General features: G+C 38.7%; 2 protein-coding genes and 1 long non-coding RNA gene across 6 annotated transcripts; all 3 read right to left on the reverse strand.

Annotated features, from left to right (window-relative positions):
- Positions 1 to 220: 220 nt before the first annotated feature.
- LOC122645957 lies at positions 221 to 12,924 on the reverse strand. 3 transcript variants are annotated; one of them, XM_043839383.1, is made up of 2 exons: positions 12,680 to 12,924; positions 221 to 640 (listed from the first exon to the last, which is right to left on the reverse strand). In XM_043839383.1, exons 1-2 carry the CDS (start codon positions 12,893 to 12,895, stop codon positions 221 to 223), a joined length of 636 nt encoding a protein of 211 aa, XP_043695318.1. In that variant the 5' UTR covers positions 12,896 to 12,924. The 3 variants fall into 3 exon arrangements, with proteins under 3 accessions (XP_043695318.1, XP_043695319.1, XP_043695320.1); XM_043839384.1 differs by lacking the exon at positions 12,680 to 12,924 and adding an exon at positions 966 to 1,110; XM_043839385.1 differs by lacking the exon at positions 221 to 640 and adding an exon at positions 10,787 to 10,916.
- LOC122645960 lies at positions 6,167 to 6,707 on the reverse strand. The gene is made up of 2 exons (XR_006330542.1): positions 6,533 to 6,707; positions 6,167 to 6,252 (listed from the first exon to the last, which is right to left on the reverse strand). It is a non-coding gene; the product is annotated as an uncharacterized LOC122645960 (long non-coding RNA).
- Positions 12,925 to 15,896: 2,972 nt separating the features above from the next.
- LOC122646322 (nudix hydrolase 25-like) lies at positions 15,897 to 22,152 on the reverse strand. Of its 2 annotated transcripts, none has more exons than XM_043839857.1 (6): positions 21,986 to 22,152; positions 20,936 to 20,986; positions 20,153 to 20,245; positions 19,107 to 19,201; positions 16,255 to 16,366; positions 15,897 to 16,162 (listed from the first exon to the last, which is right to left on the reverse strand). In XM_043839857.1, the coding sequence occupies exons 1-6, from the start codon at positions 22,049 to 22,051 to the stop codon at positions 16,106 to 16,108; spliced, it is 474 nt and encodes a 157-aa protein (XP_043695792.1). In that variant the 5' UTR covers positions 22,052 to 22,152; the 3' UTR covers positions 15,897 to 16,105. The 2 variants fall into 2 exon arrangements, with proteins under 2 accessions (XP_043695792.1, XP_043695791.1); XM_043839856.1 differs by having other exon boundaries at positions 15,897 to 16,167.
- Positions 22,153 to 22,713: the final 561 nt, after the last annotated feature.

The following is a 22,713-nucleotide window of genomic DNA, read 5'->3' on the forward strand; positions in this document are numbered from 1 at the left end:
GTCTGCTACCATGAAAGTCGCTGGTCCCTTGAGAAATCTTCGACCTGCTGTTTCACTAGTTGGACACTTATAACATAATTTTGAATAATGTTTATTTGTACCAACATATTTATTAGGCATAGTATACAGGCAGTAAATGCAAGGGAAATCTGGGAAACCTGAGAAATCTTTACGCGGTGAACTCTCCCTAGTTATACAGAACAAGGAACGAGGTTCAAATTCATTTACTTGTAGTGGGTTGTACGTAGGAAGCACTAGTGAGCCCGGGATGCAGAAGCAGGTTCCTTAGACTATCATCCTTCATAACTTTTGAACATTCCGCGCTCTTGTACAAGTTGTCCATGGATCCCAGTGATGAATTCCCATCCAAGAGCTGTAAAATGGAACCAAGGGGCAAGGAAAGGAAGCTGAGGAGAAAATTAACCATATCTTCCCCAGCTTCAGCATATAATGCTTTGTTCATTGACTTGCTCATCGTTATCTTCATAGTCATATCTAGTGGAGATCTTCTACTCTTAGACTGCACTTCATCTCCTATCTCATATTTTAAACCTTCATCAGATGCAAATGCTTGCTTTTTAAGAAACACATCTGTCAGAGGTGTCTTGGATAATAACGATCCCTTGAGCAGATTCAAAATCTATAAATGAAGACATAAGAGACAATAGAAGCAAATTTACACCAAGTTGAGAGTGGACATATATGGGTCTGTACATAATGCAAAGATTGAGGCAACCTCTAGTATACTCATAATACTTGATACTGAGTGAATTCTTGACTAACACAGTAACAGAGACCAAACAGTAACTATACAGAACAAATAAAGATCCAAAACAGAAAGCATAGTTTTATGCAAGGAAAATAAAGACACTTAAAATTCAAGAACCCAAGTAGGAGTACATATAAGTAGTCTCCCTAAAACCCAATTAAAAGGTAGAAAGCACATTGCAAGGTGAAAATCATACCTCCTTTGAGCCAATACTCAGTGTGGTCTCTTGGAGGGAATTCATGTCTTTAATCCCAAGTTTGCGCAATAGTTTCACTATAGTAGCTGGAGAGATGGGATTTACCTGCAAATCATCTGTAATCATGAACTTAGTCATTCCACGAACAAACGCTCCCCCATCTTCTTCAGGTTTTTCAGCATCATCACCTAACAGACGCATCTCCCAGTTAAGCATTTTTCCACAATTGCATCTGACATTCTTGAAAGTACTATACAATCCGCCACTGTCGCGTCGGCTGCAATTCCAAACAGAACAGATATAATACTCGATGGGCTCTGTATCATCGATGTTCAGTTTTAGTTTCCTGCACTTCTTTTCATAAAGATTTCTTGGATGAAGTAGCATTGATCTGCACACCTGGGTCTGCAGAAACTGCTCCCCAAGATTCTCCACCTCTTTATACAGACCGGTCAAGGATCCAATAGTGGCTGGCTGTGGTTGTTTGTCGATGAGTCTCACTATTGTTCCCATGGGCATAGTCAAGAAACTGAAAAGAATATCCACAAAGTCACTCTCAGCGTCAGCCATTACTATTTTGTTGTTGTCCTTGTCGATCAGAACCTTCAGGCTGATGGTCCGTGACTTTTTGGACTTTTGAGAAGCCATTGTTGATCAATTCAAGCAACTTTGAAAAGCTTCCTTCCCACCTCACTCTAGAAGCGCTGATCGGTGAGGATTGGACGATGAGGTCCAAGGAGAGCCGAATCCAGTGGTAAACTGAAGATTGAACCCACTTCATAGAAAGTAGAAGCCAAAGTATCGGAACTTCATAGAACCCCTTTTTTAACATTGGAACTTGGAAGTGGGAAAATTTGCCGTTTCGTTGAAGGGCCCTTATGCGGCTACGCCTTAATGTTGTTAATGGAGTTAGGCGCTTCGTGAATGAAAACCGTCAATCAATCCCCTAGCTTGTGCCAACGCTTGCTTGTTAAGATTTAAGAAAGCAACTTCTTTTCTTCTGGATTTTCACGTTCTTAATTTTGGATTTGTTCGGCCATTCACTTGTTTTTTTTGGGGTAGAAAGAACAATGCATTGAAAAGAAACGGGTTATAAGCTGTTTCCCATAACGGGGGCTACAGAGAAACAGGGGTCGGTGTATCTAACTACAGTTGCCCGGTCCGGTGTACGGGAAAACACTTGAAAATGTATTGTTCCATTTTTTTTTTTTGGGTGCAAGCCCCAGGTAGCAGGAATGTTCCTTGGTTTATTAACGAAAGGGAATAAAGTCGCAGCACGAGGGGAAAGTGGGTTAAACGTGACGTTAAACGCAACACTTAAAATCACATCCGTTGATTTCTAATGTAAAATACTAACCGTTCATTATTTTACCTGTAACCGGCTAACCTAAACTCCATCTTCCCTTTTATATATATTAAAAAAAAAAAAAAAAAAAAAAAAAAAAAACCCCTCAATCTTCCAACCGACAATACACAGGGAGGGCGGAAGGCGGAGGGCGGAGGGCGGAGGAGCGAACCTCGTCTTCATCACAGGGAGGGCGGAGGTGGGAGGAGCGAACCTTGTCTTCATCGTTTTGCCTGAAGGTTGTCAGATCCAGATCTGTGGGGTGTGGTAGTCGGAATGAAACGATCGGAGAAGGATAGGGAAACCAAACCCCCACCGGAACTCAAAACCAACTCAAACCCTAACAGCAGCAATACCCCGGCTACATCCCTCTCAGAAAGACCAGGCCTCTGCAAACCAGCCATTAACGTTTGGAGATCAGGAACTGCCTCCGTACTGAATAAAACCCATTTAAACAATACAAAGGATCTGGAAGGTAACAAGAAAATGTCCACATACGTCCCATAAAAACCTTATGACAACTTCTGAGCTAAAAGGTCAAGTAAAAAATTCTTTATTCATTCCATGAAGATGAAGAACTCAAAATGAATACTGACGAACTCCTCCGTCCAACCAGTCTTAACAAAATTAATCCTATAAACTACCAAGTGCTTTGCACATCATCGATCACCCACAATCTAAAAGAAAGAAAAAAGGGTTTAATAAAATCTACCAGCTTTATCCAAAAACCAGAAACCCAACCACCCCCCCAATCCAGTACTCAGAAATTTCATGTCTCTTTCTTTCTTTCTGGTGCTTTGAAGCATTTTACACTTTTACAGAGAAGAAAAATGGCGGATATAGCTCTCTTGATTATGGAGGATTACGAGAGTAGGAGGAGCATTAAAAAAGCAGGTGGAAACCAAAGTGAGGATCTCGATTTGGTCTCTAATTGCGTCTCTCTTCTTTCTCATCGGAGCCTTGATGGGTTCTCTTGGATTAAGAAATCTCAAGAGAAATTCGATTTCGCCAATAGGACTCTCCATCCTAAATCTGAACTTGGTCTCGCTGCCGTCAACAGCTTCTTTTCAGCTTGATTTTCTTTTATTTTCCCTTTCACCGCTGTGGATGATTTCTCTCGCACAGGGTTTCAACAGAGATTTGCTGGACCTAACCCACTGCCGGAGAAGATGATTATTTTCTCACCGGCGAAGAAAGGAGGAGTTGGAAAAAGAAGAAACCTGTTGTCACGGTGAACAGGTTACAAGCTTTTTTTATTGAACGGTTACGATTAAAAGATAAAAAAACAAACAGCTCAGATTAACACGTTGCGTTTATCGTTGAGTTTAAGAAACATACCCTTAGCCCTACGACTACCCACTCTTAAGGAAAACCATTCAGAAAAAACCAGTTTTTTAAGGAAAACCAGCACAAAGTTGTTCGATATGGGCTGATCTGTACCGAACCATATTGGTATAGTATCGATTTTGAAGGTGACTGATAGGCGATCCGCTTCCGTGCACTAAAACCATGGTACACAGGGTAGTGAGAAAGTCCAAGTGGAATGAGGATGGAATCATTCTCCATGGTTCTAATTCTAATTTTTTGAATTAGGAATCGGCTTAAATATGCCTGAATTGGCATGAACCCTAGAGAATTGAGCCATTTTTTAGAATTGGGAATAAGAGAATCGGAATCCAATCCAACCAATTCCGATTCCTCATTGTGGTGTGAGTAATTCATGACCATAGGAGAGATTGTGAAGAGTGACATGTATAGCCTAGGCCTTGGGTCTAGTATAACCTGATAGAACCTATTGGAGGGCAAGGATTCATGTTGTCGACATTATGTAGCTGAAATTTTCCTTATTTTTTGGTCCATCCTCTTTCCTCTTACTTTTATTTTCCATTTCTTCTCTCATCTCTTTTCTTCATTTTTATTCTTCATTCTTTCAAACTTTGATTTCCCTTCATGACGACCTCAATTTTTCCTTACTTTGTTTTGGAAGGATCCATGTAGCCGACCCCATTTGGTTGGATAATGCTGAATTGTTGTTGTTGTAGTCATACAAGGTTTAAGTTTGAAATGGTAGGTGACATGGTATCAATATCAACCTCAATCGATGCAATTAGGAACTTCCATACTTTTATGCTAATATGGGATTGGCCTGGAAGGAATCAATATCGATACTTTTATGCTGATACGGGATTGTTTATGAACATATAATCCAGTTTTCGATGCCACAAGGAAGATGTGAACTATATATGTATGGAAGGAGGCAAACAACTGTTAGCTTGGTTGGTTGAAGGCATTGCTGGTTGAGTGCATGCCCCCGGCCCGCGCCCCCCCCAACCCAAGGAGGTCAAGGGATCAACTCTCCTGGATTGCATTACGGTTGGTTGGAGGCATTGCCGGTTGAGTGCATGCAAGGATTCGTAGTTGTATGTCTTGAATAGCAGAGAGTGCTGATAGGGGTGGAATAGAAGCCGGATCTGAGAGGTAGTTGATAAGATCTTTACTGTCGGACTCCACTTGGATAAAGAGAAAGCGATTAGTTTTAGCTTCTAACAGAGCATTCCGAACAGCAATGGTCTCACCTTGGATGACTGATTGGAGGTGTAAAGGTTCTGAAGAAGCCTGGATTAGAGAGCCTAAATTGTCTATAAAGATGAACCCAATTCCTCCAATAGGTTGATCCTGGGGGAGGGAAGCGTTGCAGTTGATCTTGATAGTTCCAGGGGGAGGTGGAATCCATCTTAAAGGTTCTGAAGGTATGCTTCTTTCCTTTGAAAGCTGCTGGAATTTGGATGACTACTGAAACTCATGGTAGGCTTGTTCAGCAAATCTGATAACTTCGTTTGGAGGTCTATTGTTGGGGTTGAAAATTAGATCATTTCTAGACAGCCATAGAGACCAACAAATGAAGGTTGATAGAGAGAGAGCTCTTTTCTTTTGGAAATTATTGGTTGAAGACTTGATTTTTTTGGATAATATTGCTAAGATTATTTCTATTGTCATAAAGAGAAGGAAACAACATGACATCTCTTTCTCTCATGTGACTTTACTAAGAGGTTTTGGGCAACTATGCCATTGGGGTTGTGAACAGAGGCCATTCCAATCGTCCACTTTTATCTCTAATACCATTTTCCCTCGAGTGGTGAAGCATTACATTTTCTGCTATTTTATTTGGATTGCCCACAATGACCGTATTTCGTAAAGGAAAACCTTAGTCATATGCTATTCTATAGATTATCAATAGATGTGTATGATTTCAGCTAATGCCTCCCTTCTTTTGACAAGTTGAGTGGCGCCCCAACACCCCCACCCCCGGTGGAGTATTCTCTTGGCCTGGAAAACTACCTTGAGTTATCAACTATGGATCGTTGTACTTCGATTTGCAGTGGATGTTTTCATTCTAAAGTGGATGAAGCAAGGCTGGGCTTTGGTGATGATTCATAAACCGCGTTTTGTTTTTGCATCATTTGATTATGGTCATATATGATCTGAACTCGCAGCACAGGCAATGGAAATTCTACAAGGGCAACAAAAGGAGCATCTATGGCCTTAAGGAGAGTAAATATGACTTTAAGGAGAGGTACCTAGTCCTTCCATTTATTTATTATTGAAATATTCCAAAAAATTGAAGACAAAAACCAATAGGTGGGTGAATGAAGGTTAGGACTACCAAACGCTTTACCATTTCTAGAATAGGCACGACTGCATTCATCAACCCATGCAACATTCCTCATGTATATCAGATAACACTTTGTGTCATAGAATATTGCCCAAGAACTATTAAACAGTTAAGGGAGTGAAGCTTAACAGTCAAATCTAAACAAACCAGTTGTTGTGTTGTTCTTATGAACGTTTACTTTCCTTGCTTGGGACTCTTTAGGCCAAAGTTGACCAGGCATTAGTCAGTACAGATTGGGAGCAGAGAGAAGCCTTCAATAGTCTCAAAGCCTGCATCACAAAAGTAACATTGGTGTAAGAAGCTTGGTTTATACCTTGTAATACAATAAAATGGGCACTGTTACGCAATTTAATAGAAGATAACAATCCAATGGAGGTGTATGAATTCAGGGGAAAGGTTTGGGAGGACTTATACCTTACCAACCCTGGTTCTGAATTCAAGGAAACCTATGAATCTTCAACATAATTAAGATAATCCAATGTTGAAGTAAATCATTAGTTCCACTTCTACCTGATATTCCATAATTTTAAAAACTTCTGAACCACTCACCTGCTCGATGCCCACGTTGACTGTATGGAAATCCAAGTCATCTAAGGGAACCTTTATGCTGTTAAGAAAGGAGAGACTCCAGATAGAAACTAGTGGAGTGAAAACCAAATTGTCTGTTATCCTGAACATCACCGGTCCCTTGAGATATCCTCCTTGCTCTGCTGTTTCACTTGTTGGGGACAAGGGATGTACAGAGTGCAATAGTGAAAATAAGGTATCATTTAAACGACGTTGACTAAGTTTAGACTTCTCAGCAGTCAGGTAGCCAGAGTAAGATTCATATTTATTCATTGCAGACACATTAGTACTTCTACACCACAAAGGAGGAGGCTGTTCAGTTTCTTTTACTCCTAGCGGGTTGCTCCTACAACCAAAACCATAGCAGATTCTGGGGTGCAGAAGGAGGTCCTTTAGATTATCATCCCTCATAGCTTTTGAATGTTGCACGCTCTTGTAAAGATTGTCCATGGATCCCAGTGATGAATTCCCACCCAAGAGTTGTAAAATGGATCCAAGAGGCAAGATAAGGATGCTGCGTAGAAAGTCAACCATGTCTTCCCCAGCTTCAGCACATAATGCTTTGTTCATTGACTTGCTTATCATTAACTCCATAGTCACATTTGGTAAAGATCTGAAGTCAGTGGATAAATCTTGAGACTGCACTGCATCTCCTATCTCAAATTTTAAATCTTCAGATGTAAATACTTTATTTCTAAGAAACACATCTGTCAGAGGTGTCTTGGAAAATAATGATCCCTTGAGCACATTCAAAATCTATAAATGAAGACATAAAAGACAATAGAAGCAAATTTTTTAGTAAGTTAAGATTGAACGTCTGGTCTGAACATTCTACACTATACAAAAGATAGAGGTACCTAATGTAGTATTCATAATACTTGAAACAGTGAATTGCTGAGTTATAGGATCACCAGGCCAAAAACTGAGTGAATTCGTAACTACGTAACACAGTAAAAGATACTAAGCAGTAAAACACATAAAGTCTTCATTCTTCAATTCTCCAACTAGTTAGTCTTGTATAACAAATAGATAGATTCACAAAATATGTGCAAATTAAGGCCTTCAGCAAGGTCCAAAACAGAAAGCACAATGGGGGCAGGATAGAAGTTAAGCCCTAAATAAGGCAAAATGTAAAGAACCCAAATAGGAATACAAGTAATCCCCCTAGCTACAACCCTTTGAAGCCTCTTGACATTAGAGGAGGAACACCGAAGAGACAAATATCCATAATCCATAATACAAATAAAAGAAGTAAAAGAAACCAACAAAGCTTTCAATTAAAAGGTCAAGATGAAAATATACCTCATCTGAGCCAATACTCAGAGTGGTCTCTTTCAGGAAACTCGTGTCTTTGATCCCAAGTTTGTATAACAGTGTCAAGGTAGTAGTTGGAGACATGGGTTCTACCCGCAAATCATCGGTTACCATGAACTTGGTCCTTCCAAAAACAAACACTCCTCCTCCATCTCCTTCGGGACTTGCAGCCTCATATTCTTTTTTCATGTATATCTCCTTGTTCATTATTTTCCCGCAATTACATCTGACATTCTTGAAAGTACTATACAATCCGCCACTCTCCCGTCGGCTGCAATTCCAATCATCACAGATATAGTACTTGATGGGCTCTGTATCATCGATGTTCAGTTTTAGTTTCTGACACTCATTTTCATAAGGATTTCTTGGATGAAGTAGCATTGACTTGCACGATTGAATCTGCAGAAACTGCTCCTCAAGATTCTCCACCACTTTGTATAGACTGGTCAAGGACCCAATTGTGGCTGGCTGTGGTTGTTTGCTGATGAGTCTCACTATGGTTCCCATGGGAATAGTCAAGAAGCTGAAAAGAATGTCCACAAAGTCACCGTTAGTTTCAGCCATTACTACTTTGTTGTTCTCCTGGTCTAACAGAAGCTTCAGGCTGATGGTCTGTGACCCTTGGGAAGCCATTGTGGATTGATTTAAGCAAAACCTTTGAAAGAATTGATTCCCACTTTCTTTCCCACCTGTATCTGTGGTGAACCCCCATATATTGAGATATGTAGCTTTGTCAGGTTGTAAGTTGTAACTAGAAGGTGTAGAAAGATATCATCGTTACAACTTACAACTAGCCCCAACTCAGAAGCTCATAATTGGGAGAATTGAAGTCTAAAAATGTAATATTAATAACATCCACTGCTTTAGTAGTAGTACATGTGAGACCCAGTTAACAGTCAGTGGCGATTCATATACACCACATTAAAATTGATCGGCAACCATTGAAAATTGTAACCGAAGTAAAAATGTGGGACTCATTTTATGAAATCCCGTTTCCAAGCGTTGGAAGGAGGAACAAGCACCTGGGGAATATGTATGTGCCTTTATTATATTCCTAAAAGAGGTGGCACCAATCAATCCCCCACTCTCTCCTCAGCTTCTTGCATTTATTTTCTTAATGAGAAAGACATAATAAAATTGTTTACGCTATTTTTTTCATAATAAAAGACCGAGTTCTCCTCTACCCACAGTCAATGGGTTCTCATTCACCATGGGACAGGAAAGGGTGGGAGTAGGCATCACAAGGGTTTTTCGGAAAAATACTAAAACCTTATTGGGTTTGTGAACCCTAGGATGGTAAATAGGATACCATTCATCGCATAGCGAGAGACGGCATGTAAGGGCATTAGAAAGGTATTTTGGTTGAACCGCCCTCCATCAATGGAAGAAAACTTACTTGGGGCTGCAAGTGTTAGGACAGCAGTCCAAGTATTCTGTCTAGTAACAAAAGATCTGCTGACTTCAATCATGGTTCAACAATAAACAGAAAACGGGTGGAAGTTTCAAGGCATTAATTAATGGGTGGAGGTTTATGACTTCTCCAACTCTTTGTGAGAGGGGACACGATCGTGCATGCTTACATGGCCGTGTATAAAAACTTGCCCCTTTTCTTTATGTAAGAAGGTTAAGAAACTACAAACTTTCTCTACAAAAATTAGGGAAGGGAGTCTGAAAAAACCACACCAAAGAATTAAAAGACCTAGAATCACAAGGAGCAAAAGAATGGGCTTCTTTTACGGTCACAAGAAACATGAAGAAGTGAACAACAGAAAAATCCCTAGGAAGCCTAATATGTAGTATCATCGACAATAGAACTAGCAACAGACAATCCATAGCGATTGCTAGAGAAGTAACCATCAACCCTTTTCATAAAATAACAGTATCACGAATGGCTTTGGTCTCTACAGAAGAAACTGAAAACCAAGACAAGATTTTTTTTCATTTTTCCGCAAAGAAAAATCCTTCTCCATTGTTTCGGATGACTGCATGCACCCCCCCCTTTAGAGAGACAAGTGGCCATGCAATATTTTCCACAATTGAAGTTGAAAACCATAGATGGTGAATAGAAGACATGATTAGTAACGGGATTGGGTTTCCTATACGGACAATGTAAGAAGTAATCTGCACACTAAAAGCAATAAAGGTATAGAAAGGTATCATCCATATCGAGACCCATATAGTCAAAATAGGGGAGAGAAATATCAGTTTAGACTTCAGTATTTATTATGTGAGGAAAGTATAAAGGTATATGTGCAAAGGCAATATAGCAATCTTTTCCCATCACTAAAATAGGCACACCTGCATCCATCAACCCATGCATTTTTCATCATATAGGAGATACCCTGTGTGTCATAGACTGCCAGAGTTAATTTGTATGTCATATAAGTGCACATGAAATATTAAATAATTAACTGAATGAACCATTACTAAAAAATCTGGAAGAGCCAGTTGGTGAGCTGTTGTAGACAAACCAAATGAACAATCTAATAAATCTTCGTTTGAGCACAATAAGGAACTCGCAGTTAATCTTTCTACATATGTGCAATATGTTGGACCAACAAAATAGAAATTTAGGCAAAAGAATGCTGCTTGGTCACATGGAATCTGCACTCAGATTCAGGAGCACATGAAATTATCGTATTGACCTGTTGGAAAAAAAAAAAAAAAAAATCTCACTCATGTTGATACTCCCATCTGCATCCCCTTATTGGACCCGTGCTGGAGCAGGGGCGATCCCTTGCCCTAAAATTTTTACTACAACATTAAATAGAAAATAAAAGGCAAATGATATAGACTGTTTGCTTTTCTATAAGAGGAAAAAACACAATTCTAAAGAGCAACTTGATTAAATAAACCGACCCTTACAAAGGTCACTGAAGTTTAGGTCATTTCAACCGAGCTTTACAAAGGTCACAAAACTTTAGGCTATTTTAAGTCCCCATGTCCTAATAATGTTTTACTTTTCTTGCTTGAGACGCTTTCGGCCAAAGTTGACCAAGGCATCAATCAGTACAGATTTGGAGAAGAGAGAAGCCTTCAGTATCCTCAAAGCCTGCATGCATCACAAAAGTAACATTAATGTAAGAAGCATAACTAATAGCCTTAATAGTCCATTTCGCACTTATAAAATGGGCTTTGTTACACAATTTTGTGGAAGATCCATTAATGGAGGTATATGAATGCAGGGGAAAGGTTTGGCAGGGGGGGAAGAGAGGGATAGATACAGAGACGGTTAGTTTCCCAGTCTTTTCCTTCTGAATATTCGATACTTCTACCTGATTACCTATGATGTATCAATGTATCATAATTTTCAAAACCTGAAACCACTCACCTGCTCCCTGTCCACGTTAACCATACGAACCTCCAAGTCGTCTAGGGGAACCCCCATGCTTTTAAGAAAGGAGAAACTCCTGATAGAGTCTAGTGGAGTGAAAACCAAATCGTTTGTTACAATAAACGTTGCCGGTCCCTTGAGAAATCCTTCCTGAACTGCTGTTGCACTAGTTGGAGACTTGGGATTTACAAAATATAATGGTGAAGAACATTCCTTTAAACGACTTGGTCAAAAGTTAGGCATCTCAGTAGTCGTCAGATAGCCAGTGAAGCCATTGAAAGGGTCACCTATATTCTCTGGATCTTGCCAACTTCTACACCACAATAAGGAAGGAGGCGGCGGTTCAAATTCATTTACTTGTAGTGGGTTGTAGGAAGCAGGGCGGAGTCCAGGGTCCAGCGGCAGCAGTTTCTTAAGGCTGTAAAATTTCAAAAATTTTGAATGTTCCATGCTCTTGTACAGATTGTCCATTGATCCCAATGATGAATTCCCACCCAAGAGTTGTAAAATGGATCCAAGAGGCAAAGTAAGGAAGCTGATGAGAAAGTTCACCATGTCTTCCTCAGTTTCAGCATATGACACTTTGTTCATCGACTTACTCATCGTTAACTTCATAGTCATATCTAATGGAGATCTTCCACTCTTAGACTGTAATGCATCTCCTATCTCATATTTTAGGCCTTCAGATGTAAAACCTTGCTTTCTAAGAAACACATCTGTCAGAGGTGTTTTGGAAAATAACGATCTCTTGAGCAGATTCAAGATCTATAAATGAAGACATAAGAGTCCATAGAAGCAATTCAGTAAGTTAAGATTTACACATACTACATTTTCAGTAAGAGACTAGCTGATTTATAAAATCTTCAACCCAAAAACGGAGTGAATTATTGTCAACAACACAGTAAAAGATACTGAATAGTTAATTACTTAATTAGGAGTTTATAAGTCTTCAGTCTTCAGTTCTCCATTTAGGCCTTGTATAACAAACAGAGTGAGATTCACAAAATTGTGCCAAGCAAGGCCTTTTGCAAGATCCAAAGCAGAAAGGAAAATGGGATGTAAGAGAAATAAAGATACTGAGAATTAATCAAGCTCAAAAGGCAGGATAGCTGTCAAGCCCCAAATAAGGCAATTAAGAAGTCAAGAACCCAACTAGAAGTACATGTATGTAGTCTCCCTAAAACACTTTGAAGCCTCTTAAGGTTAAGCCCATAGGAAAACCAAAGAGCCAAACAAGTAAAAGAAATGTCTCCTCAAAAACACAAAAACCAAAATACATGAGAGGGTAGGTAGGAAAAATAGTCTACATCTGATACCTTATTGTACTTCCCTTCTTTGTACTTCTTACTAATCAAACACTGTAGTCAGATTTTACATTCATTTTTCTACTTAACGCCATTAAACGAACGGAATAGAAGGTTCAAATTTGAATCTTTAACCAATTTAAAGGTAGAAAACACATTGCAAAGTGAAAAACATACCTCCTCTAAGCCAATACTCAGTGTGGTCTCTTGGAGGGAACTCATATCTTTGACCCCAAGTTTGTGCAACAGTGTCACAATATTAGCTGGAGATATGGGCTCTACCTGCAAATCATCGGTTACCATTAACTTGGCCGTTCCGCAAACAAACACTCCTCCATCTCCTTCAGGTCTTGCAGCCTCATCTTTTTTTTCCTTGCATATGTTCTTGTCCATAATTCTCCCACATTTGCATTTAACATTCTTAAAAGTAGTATAAAAGCCTCGACTCTCCCGGCTGCAATACCAAAGAGGACAAATATAGTACTTGGATTCTGAATCATCTATGTTCAGTTTCAGTTTCAGTTTCCAACACTCATTTTCAGAAGGATTCATTGGATGAAGTAACATGGACTTGCATGTGTGAGTCTGCAGAAGCTCCTCCTCAAGATTCTCCACCTGTTTGAATAGAGTGGTCAAGGACCCAATAGTCGCAGGCTGTGGTTGTTTGTTGATGAGTCTCACTATGGTTCCCATGAGCATAGTGAAGAAGCTGAAAAGGATGTCCACAAAGTCACCGTCAGCTTCAACCATTACTACTTTGTTGTTCTCCTTATCGATCAGAACCTTCAGGCTTATGGTCTGTGACTCTTGGGAAGCCATTGTTGACTGATTCAAGCAACTCTTTAAAAAAAATAGGTTCCTACTTCCGTTCCCACCTCTCTCTGTAGCATATAGATATGGCTTTGTCTACTTGTAACCCCGATAAAATGAGGTGAAAAACTAGAAAGGGCAAACTGGTACTTTGCTAAAGGAAAGTTTTAGTAAAAATAATAGGTTTAAGTGTAGAGGGAGTGATTAGTGATAGTAATTACCCCCTAACTGGTACTTTAGCATTGGAAGTAGGAACGTTCACTGCTTCGGTAACATGCGCCCCGCCCCCCCTAGGAGTTTATGAATGAAAACCGTTAATCAATCCCCTATGAATGGTTCCGGTTTATCCGGGAGGAACAGAGCATGAAGGTCGTCTCACTGAAAATTATGCGACCTATATGTATGAAGCTTGTGTTCCAATTCTTAAACGACTTGGAATTCTAATCGAAGCTATTGATACTCGTGCGATGGACTTATCGCGTGGTGAAGGTTAACAATGTGTTCGACTTTCAGTGCATATTCCCATTCATGCACTACACAGAGCATTCTGCTTTGTTGGCGTCCACTGCTTTAGTGCATATTGAGCATTCTTCCTCCTTGTGGATGAACATCAGCATGTGAGGCCAATCCTCAAGCATCTTAACGACGAAGTCAACTTTGGCGTTAGACTCCGTGACATATTGGATGGATTCCAATGTTCTCTGATCTCTGCCGCGCACCCAGTGAAGAGTGGAATTTTTAATGCTAATTTGAATTAGCCCTGGGAATCTGTAAGTGAAACTACTTTCTGAATGTTTAATTTTGTTTTTTAAATGCTAATTTGAATGAGCCCTGATAATCTGTGATTGAAATTCTGACCTACTGAACTTTTAGTTCCATCCACCCAAATTGCACTGTCAAGCATGGCAGATTGGAACATGTCTCAAATTGAACAAGAAAGTTGCTAATCTCGAAGCTTTAGATGAGAAAAAAAAAAAAAGAGTGGGTGCAAGAGGATTGGCCTAACACAGAGCAAAACCAGTAGGCAATACAATAGAAGGAAAGAAAAATCCACCCATTTGTAAGATTTCTTCGCATAGCCAATCTAGCTAAAGCCTCTGCTACCTCACTATAAAATCCTGCAGCAAAGAAAGAACTTCAGGAAGCTAAGAAACAAAGGTCTCTTGGAACGTTAGACAACTTCCAGAGACCTCCTCCCAAGTTTACAGATCAAAGATTTTTAATTTCATTGCATGGAAACATTTTACAGATGGAATCTTGCTATGAAACTAGCAAAACAATTAAGGAGTGGAACTGTTATTCCCTGATTGCAACAGTCAAACAACTCCTTCAACATCTTTGGTTGGTTTCAGATCCTAGTGACTGAATTCTCCTCGAAGGGTTAGTACTCCCACTCTTAATCATCAAATTCACGCTATGAAAATGAGCATGTACAATCCTCAAAGTCAAATGTTTGAGACCATGCTCTAAAGAAAACCATTCCATTACTTGACCATATGTTTGAGGTGAACTGAAATTTTGACTTGGTTGGACAATTCTAAAGATAAAGTCCAATTGGATAAAAAATCGAGGGTGCTTCAGTTGTTCTTCATCTTTTATTTTTACTCACTAAAGCTTAAGAGTCCATGCATAAGTTCATTCATGTACACAGACATATACACTATGATGCCACTCTTAATTTGAGAATAAATTTTGACACTAAAGCTTTTGTCCCTGCATCTGCTATCGCTCTCGTTCTGTGCTTTGAGCACTTAAGTTCAGACAGAACTTGTATAAATGAATCCCATTTCTGTGACCACATGCCAATCTGGTTTTGACTTTGGATGCTTCCCCTGAATTATGCAAGATAAGGGTGGTTGATTACCTTTAACCCGCTGCTTGCTTTTGGTGAACAGGGTATGCTTCTAAATTATTATTCCTATTGAATTTTCCCTTTCGATAAAAAGGCCAAGGAAGAGAGAAGGGGAGGGGGGGGGGTAGAAAACTGTTGACAAGTTAAAGGTAGAGAAATGTATGTGGATAAAGGATGTGCTCCTTATAGTTGATTCGATATGATGAACTGCAACTCTGAGTTTGAAGTAAATCAATTTGCCTATAGATGAGTCTGAAAATGAATAATTCATTTGAAAAAAAATTACAAAGCAAGTGAGCAAGATGCTTGTCATGCATGTTATTTCGATCGTAGTCCGTAACACCACCTCCTTAAACAGAAATCCATAAAAGGATTGCAATGAGTTTCAACCTGGTTGATATCAACTTTCACATGAAGACCTTAAAGATGTCCCAACTGAAAATGAATTCTACTATAGTTATCATCATTTCAAGTCCATTATAATTCTATTTTTCTTTATAAGTTGATGATTAAGAAACACCATGAGAATTCGAGAATTTTGTCTGGTATACTATTTATTCTTGTCGTACTGCACAAAGTTACCTGATGCTCACCTTCTGATGGAGAGATGTTAGCCTTTCGCTATTTGTAAGAACTCACCTTCTTCATGTCAAGTTCACCCGGTGGGTTAGCAGTACATGAAGTCATGAAGAAGGATATTTAAAAAATAGATAAATAAATAAAATATGAAAGAAAATAAATCATAGCCCAAATATTTTATTTCTATTAAAGAACATTTCAAGTTTGAAGGTTGTAATGCTATGTCATTTACAACAAACATGCGAGCTTACTCCGGTCCAAATTGTATCAAGCAAGCTAAACCACCAACATAGCAAAAACCACACCCTTCACCTGCAAATGTTCTGAATCTACATTTTGCCTGATTTCTCTTTTACACTGACTTAAGGCATGAGGATGCCCAAAACCTCCTCATATGTCGGTCTCTTATAGTCCACTGCCTGCACCAATTTCTCCATATGGCCTAGTAAGCATTTGAAACAACAAGAAGCTGAACATAAAAATATTTTGAAAATATGTTTGTGCAGCATACCTGCTCAATCACTTCTTCGGGAATTGCCCATCTCCACTCCGCGAACTCAGTGTCTGCCTCACCACTTTCTAAGTTGACCTCACTGTCATCTCTAGATAATCTCATGAGAAACCTGCCAATTTTACATTGCACATGTAATGTTTCAAGTTGAGTAGTACTTCTTTTTCTCTAAATAAGACTAATGAAAATGTTGAATAAGTTTTAGAGATGAACATGGATCTTATTATTCATTATTTCCAATGTGGTAAGGATCTATCTACCTTTCCTGTATTTACCCTTCTGTCCCACACTTGATTCCCAAGAGTTTCAATACACTCTATTGTTCACTTTCTCATATTGAGTAAGAGTTATTTCTAGCTTCTATTTGGATCCTCAAGAGCACAAAGAACCGTCAAATATCCAATTTATATTGGACCAGATGGTGCAAATCAGGAATAATGAGTTTATTTGTGGTATCTTGTGGTTTAATACCTATGACCAATGGAATTCAAATATCCAATTAAAACCTTGGAATTTGAATCCTATTCAAGTATTGGAATTCCCTCATGTTATGGAGTCCAATTCAGCAGCTCATTATCTTACCTTAAATTCTCAGATACAAGTCCGGAACTGACAGTGAGTTGAAACTCCTATTATCCTACATATGCATGTAGCTTCTTCTAGGAGTATATGAGTAACATCAAGTCATCAACCAGAACAAGAATAATCCTTAAACATGAAGAGATGGTTGGGATGTGGGATTTGAATATTAAACCTTTTAACTTCTTCCTATCAAGATGAAACTATAACAGTGTCAGTTTCATCCTGAACCAGTGCATGACCTTATGATTTATCAAGACAAGCAATTTTTTTCCCTTTTTGATCAACCTCCCTGACATCATATTCAGCACGAAACTAGGTTTGATATGAAAAAGGAAAGGTGTTGTAGCTTATGAATTAGGGTTTAGGAGTTAAGTTTCAAGGTGAAAGTCAGAAGGATGGGATAAGTAGGGCAGCCGGAACAAGTAATTTTGAACAGAATTTTAATATAAATATTGAAATATCCCTTAAATACTGCTTAATAGAAGATGGATTTTAGATTTCTATGCAGGAGTAAAACCTGGGATATGGAAGGATGAAAGACAGTGGAAAATTATAAGAACAAACTGTGTTATGCAGGAGGTTTTAAATCCCTACAATTCTTTGGCATCTCTTCACTTAGAGTTAAAGTGACTATCACTTACTCAGAAGTGTGCCGATTTCCACGACTGCTACTTCTTGCATGAAGTTGCCTTTGTTAGTTCCACAACCTCTAAATTGGAAAAAGGACAGCATCTTAGCCAAGGGCCTCATCAAATTGCTCCTTCTCTTCCCTTCTATCAGTTGTGGCAATACAATCCAATCTGTTCCCTTTCTTCAGTTTACCTTACCAGGTAGATTTCTTCACCTTGCATTACCAAATCTTGCAAAAGCCAAAGGATGGCCACCACGATGCCAGTGGTTCAACAAATTTGGGAGCCTCGAAAAGCAAGGTTCCTAATATAAATGAGGACACAGAAAAAATTCTTCTTCAATCTAGTATAAGAAGAAATGGTCTGAAATCAGCCTAGGAATTGCCTCAAGGGAATTAGGAAGGTGACACCCTCCCAACTAGTACTTATCAAATTCACATAAAAATGGTATTCCTTGGACTGTCCACAAATACCCCCCCACTCCCAACATGCACACACACAAAAAAAAAGGTTTTCGTGGTTGTTTGTCCATGCATAAGATGACCCATTAAAGCAAGACAAAGGAAGCACTCCCCCCCCCCCCCCAGTGAATCCTCAAAATCTCTCCCGGAAATCCTCAATCTCCTCCAAGGTAATTTTACTCGAAGTCATGAGAAGAGCTACGAACAATGGAATAACCACCAATGCACCAACATACTCCCAAAGATCTATCAGGACCTTCCAGTTCCTCTCAAAACAGATGCTGTAATTTTTTTCATTTGGACCTTAAAACGTCGATAGTTCCCATGCCAAATTACTTCTCGCCTTCTCCCACCCAATTTTTTCACACCAAGACAACCACTGCCGAACTTGCAACAAATGACAAACACAATTAGAGTCCTAACAGTTGCAAACTTCTTAAAGCAACTGCTCTCTGTTAGTTCGGTTTTACTTTCTTGGGGAGGCCTGGCTTGCACAGAAAGAAAAAAGTACTTCACAGTAAACCATGCAACATTGGTGGAAACTTGAACAATAACTTAAATTCAAAATGAAATCTTGAAATTCATTAAGATCTAGAAAACAAGATTGCAGAATACATAATTGACAATAGAGGAAAACAGAGATATATTTTACAGTATTGAATCAATTAATGACTGTAGAGTTATATTGTATTAAAATTTAATTAGATGCCATTATTTTTTCACATCAGAAGTGATTTGAAGAGGAATGGGTTGCCAATAATGGTGATCGAACCACCGGTAGCCATTTCTAACTGAGGAAGTAAGGTCACTTGCAAACATGTTCAAGCCATTAACTCCTGGAGCGAAATTCTGACCGGTGAGTAGTAAGTATGCCTATCGACACCTACATAACAGTTTGACTAGAGGCCATTCAATTCAATTATAGACGATGCAATGAGGAATGGACTCCAACTGCAACAAATTTCTAACTGATAAAGTTAATTTCACAAACATTCACTCTGGCAGCATAGTTACACCTGTAAGCAGAAAATTTGACTATGGATGCATACATAATATATTGGTAGTAAGGAAACACGTGAATATAGAACCTAAAAAAAGCCAATTTCTCAATAAGGTTTTATTATTATAATCATTTCATTCCTAGAAAACAAAGCTGCAATTTTAGTTGAGTGTATCGCACCATTTTGTTGCTTGCCCATGCCATTCACCTCCCCACAAGCGATTAACTTTGGCCTTGACAGCAGGAGGGAAGTCATATTTCAACCAATGAGGAACCTGTTGATTCACAATTTCCAATCATAAGTATGAAAGCCCACTAATAATTTTACCCAGCCTACTTATTAAGCTAGAGTGGGCAAAGTTATAGATCACAACAGTAACTCATTGAAACAGTAACAGGAGATCACTCCATGCTGTAATTAACACAAATTTCAGAAATATGATTGAGAAAAGTCCTTCAAGCTGTTGTGTATAAGTGTTACCCACTGCAAGATAAAATACACATGAAAAAAGCCGAAAATAATCCATGATATAAATGAATTTCCCTCATCTGCCTTCTGGACTCTTGTGTTCAAATGATTTTTGGCAATGGAGAATACTAAGATTTGAAATCAAATCTAAAGGGCAGAACTTCCACTGGAGATAAAACAAACACGGAGAGAAGCTGAGAAGCCTGCCAATTTTCTAGCTTCTTCCTTTGTAATCAAAACAATATCTTTTCTGTTTTATCACCAATTCCTTGCCTTGTCATCCAAGTTTGGCAATAGTGACACTAAAGATTGTAAACCTTCATTGGTATCACTTACCAATTTGTATCCACATTGGCTCAGGCAAACATGTTGAAATGTCATGAATATGTCAAAAGCCAAACTGACAAATGAACATCAGAACAGGTTCCACTACTTGCTCTGAAGTCGACAAAAGTACCACCAACACCAACAGATAACAAGTAGTTATCAGTACCGAGCTGGTATAGCTCCTTCTTTATCTTTCAGGAAGCAGACACCAATACAGATAATAATTGTTTTGTGTTGACTTTAAAAAATAAAAAATAAAAAAAAATCCAGTGGCATTCTGTTATTTCTTCTTTCTTTGTTTCTTTCTTCTTTTTTAATGAATAAGCTTTAAACTTCATTAAATTTCTTGGCGTTTAGATGAGCTCAGGGACATATAATTCATAACTGTAAGAGCAGTAGACTGTAATATGGAACATTTTGCTTGACTAACCTCTGCAACAATTTCAGCTGACACTATTCCAGTTTCTTCTCGTAGAAGTCTGATGGCTGCAGACCTTGGTTCTTCACCATCTTCAATAGCACCCTACATTGAGATTGTTAAATGCATATTAATATCATGTGCAATTGAAAAATTAGCTCCGATATATATCATTTACATGGTAGTATACTTGGATGCAAATGGATACAGAAACAACAGACTCTGTAGCAATTGCAGATCAATGAAAATTTATATTAATGTACGAATGAATGTGCACAAAAGCACAATTATTTTGACTACACTTTAACCAAATACTTGGGGTTGGCCAAATTAATCCTGTCCAGCCATCACACTCTATGTAGGCCACACTGTCTAATTAGACATAAGCCTCTCTTCTTCTTCTTCTTCTTCTTCTTTTTCTTATGGGGGGGAGGGGCGGGGGATGAAAATTTAGACATGAACCATTTGAGCCAAATATCTGAACATGCTTAGCATACCTGTACATAATTCTAAAATTGGCACCAGACACTGCAAGGAAGCTTCCAGAATATAAGTTTCTCACCCCAAATCATAACATGTGCCATTATATTAAATCTTAATAGTTTATTTCTTTTTGTTTTTTTTTTTTTCCCCCATTAAAATAAATAAACAGATTACTCTAATGATTTATAGAAAAGTCATAGACATCAAAATTGTCATTTGATTTGGCAAGAGAGAAGTACTAAACAGAAAACGAGGCTTAAAAAATTAAAAGCATGTTATTAGCATATTAAATAAGATTCCCATATCTATCACCTGAGGCATCTGCCATGCTCCGGGAACATTCAATCTTGAAGCCACAAATACCTGCGGGGAAAACCAATAGAATTAATATTTTTTACCGGTCGAACAACAGATTCATTCAAGAACAGTTGTAAAAGTGTGGAAAGAAGGAAGTGAAACAAAAGCATCAGCATTTCAATGAAAACTCATGTCAAAATGCAAAAGGATACTTAATTATCTAAAATTCTGCTGTGACAGATGCTATGTCATTTTGTTATTTGAAGACATTAACAATTACAAATAATCTAGACAACGATATTATACCCTCTTCCAACAGATAAAATGATGCACGCACTGTGGACAGAAAAGCGGTAACAAACTCTATAGGTAAAAGCAAATCAGTGACTGTAAGGTGGATAGGAAGCTAAAATGAGTGCAAGCCAGCAAAATGTTAAAATGTTAGCATACAATTTGTACGCAGATCTCCATAAGAGCTGCAAAATTATTCTCCTTTGTCATTATGATGTGTAACTCTAAGAGAAGTACGAACCCTCTACTGAAGTGGGTTAGCTTCAGCTAGCATAAATAGGTTCCTTATAATATAGATTTGGTGCTAAATTCACCATAAACGCCCGAAAAAAAAAATCCAGATATGGTTCTTCTGTTCTTTTCTCTCTGCTACCAGATGAGCTCCGCTTGTAAATTTTGTTCAGTCCAGTCTCTTAGCCAAGCCATCTGAGATTCAATTCTGTGTTTTTTTTTTTTAATTAAATCCCTGCCAAATCCTGATTCAATTTCAGAATGAAAATAAAACCACTCAATCCATCACCAATCACAACTTAGTCAAATTCTTCACTTGTTCCCGGAAATTCAAAACAACCGATGAGAAAGCAGTTAAAACAGAGAAGCAAGAGTGCAAAACAGATTATTCACACTAAAACGCAGGAAGTGAAACTTAGGGCTCTGAAAAACTATGGAAACCTCATTCATGCACTGCAAATTGTAATAAAAATAACAACGAACAGACTGCTAAATTAAGAAACAAAAAGAGGCCGCTAAATTTAGCAAAAGATAGAAGCGAACCTGGTTTTCAGAGTTGATAAGACAGATTCCAACGTTAGGACGATAACCAGAGGGGAGACCCTCCATGGCTGAACCAACGCGAAGTGTAAGATCTCTCCTCTGGCTCTCATACACTCCTTTTTATTAGGAAGGGAATGTATTATATATCTGATGACGACGACTGGGATCGAAAGAAACTGTAGAAACGAGGTGGAGGTTACGTTCCTTAAGCTGCGCACTAAGCAAACAGGTGTTACTGACTTAATGTAACAGAGAAACGGCGCATGGTAGCAAAAAGAAGCCAAAAGCGCAAATAGGATATGGAGAGAGAGAGAGTAATGGCGTTGACTTTTGAGTTCAGAGGACGGTGGAAAAGTCAGGAGTGTGACAGTGAGGAGTGAGGACTCCACATGTATTGATTTCTCCGGGGCCCACCAACCCATTTTAATGATTACTGATAATATTAGATAGTGACAATAGTATGATGCTTTTGTGGGGTCAACAGTCAGAAAGTGTGGACCCCACTGACGATTTTTGATGTGCTGTAGTTTTTTGTTTTGTTCTGTTCGTTTGTTTGGCTTGAAATGGACATCCGGACTATAGGGATGGTCTTCGACCTTTCATCAGAACCCTTTATTTAGGATATCTTTGTGGATGGTTGATATTGTAGAGTCAAGACTGTACGACTCAGTCAGACTTTGCTGCTTGATGGATGGAGTGAAAATTTTATCATTCGGTCGTTGTTGTCT

Source organism: Telopea speciosissima, chromosome 11 (assembly GCF_018873765.1).
Source record: "Telopea speciosissima isolate NSW1024214 ecotype Mountain lineage chromosome 11, Tspe_v1, whole genome shotgun sequence".
NCBI lineage: Eukaryota > Viridiplantae > Streptophyta > Magnoliopsida > Proteales > Proteaceae > Telopea > Telopea speciosissima.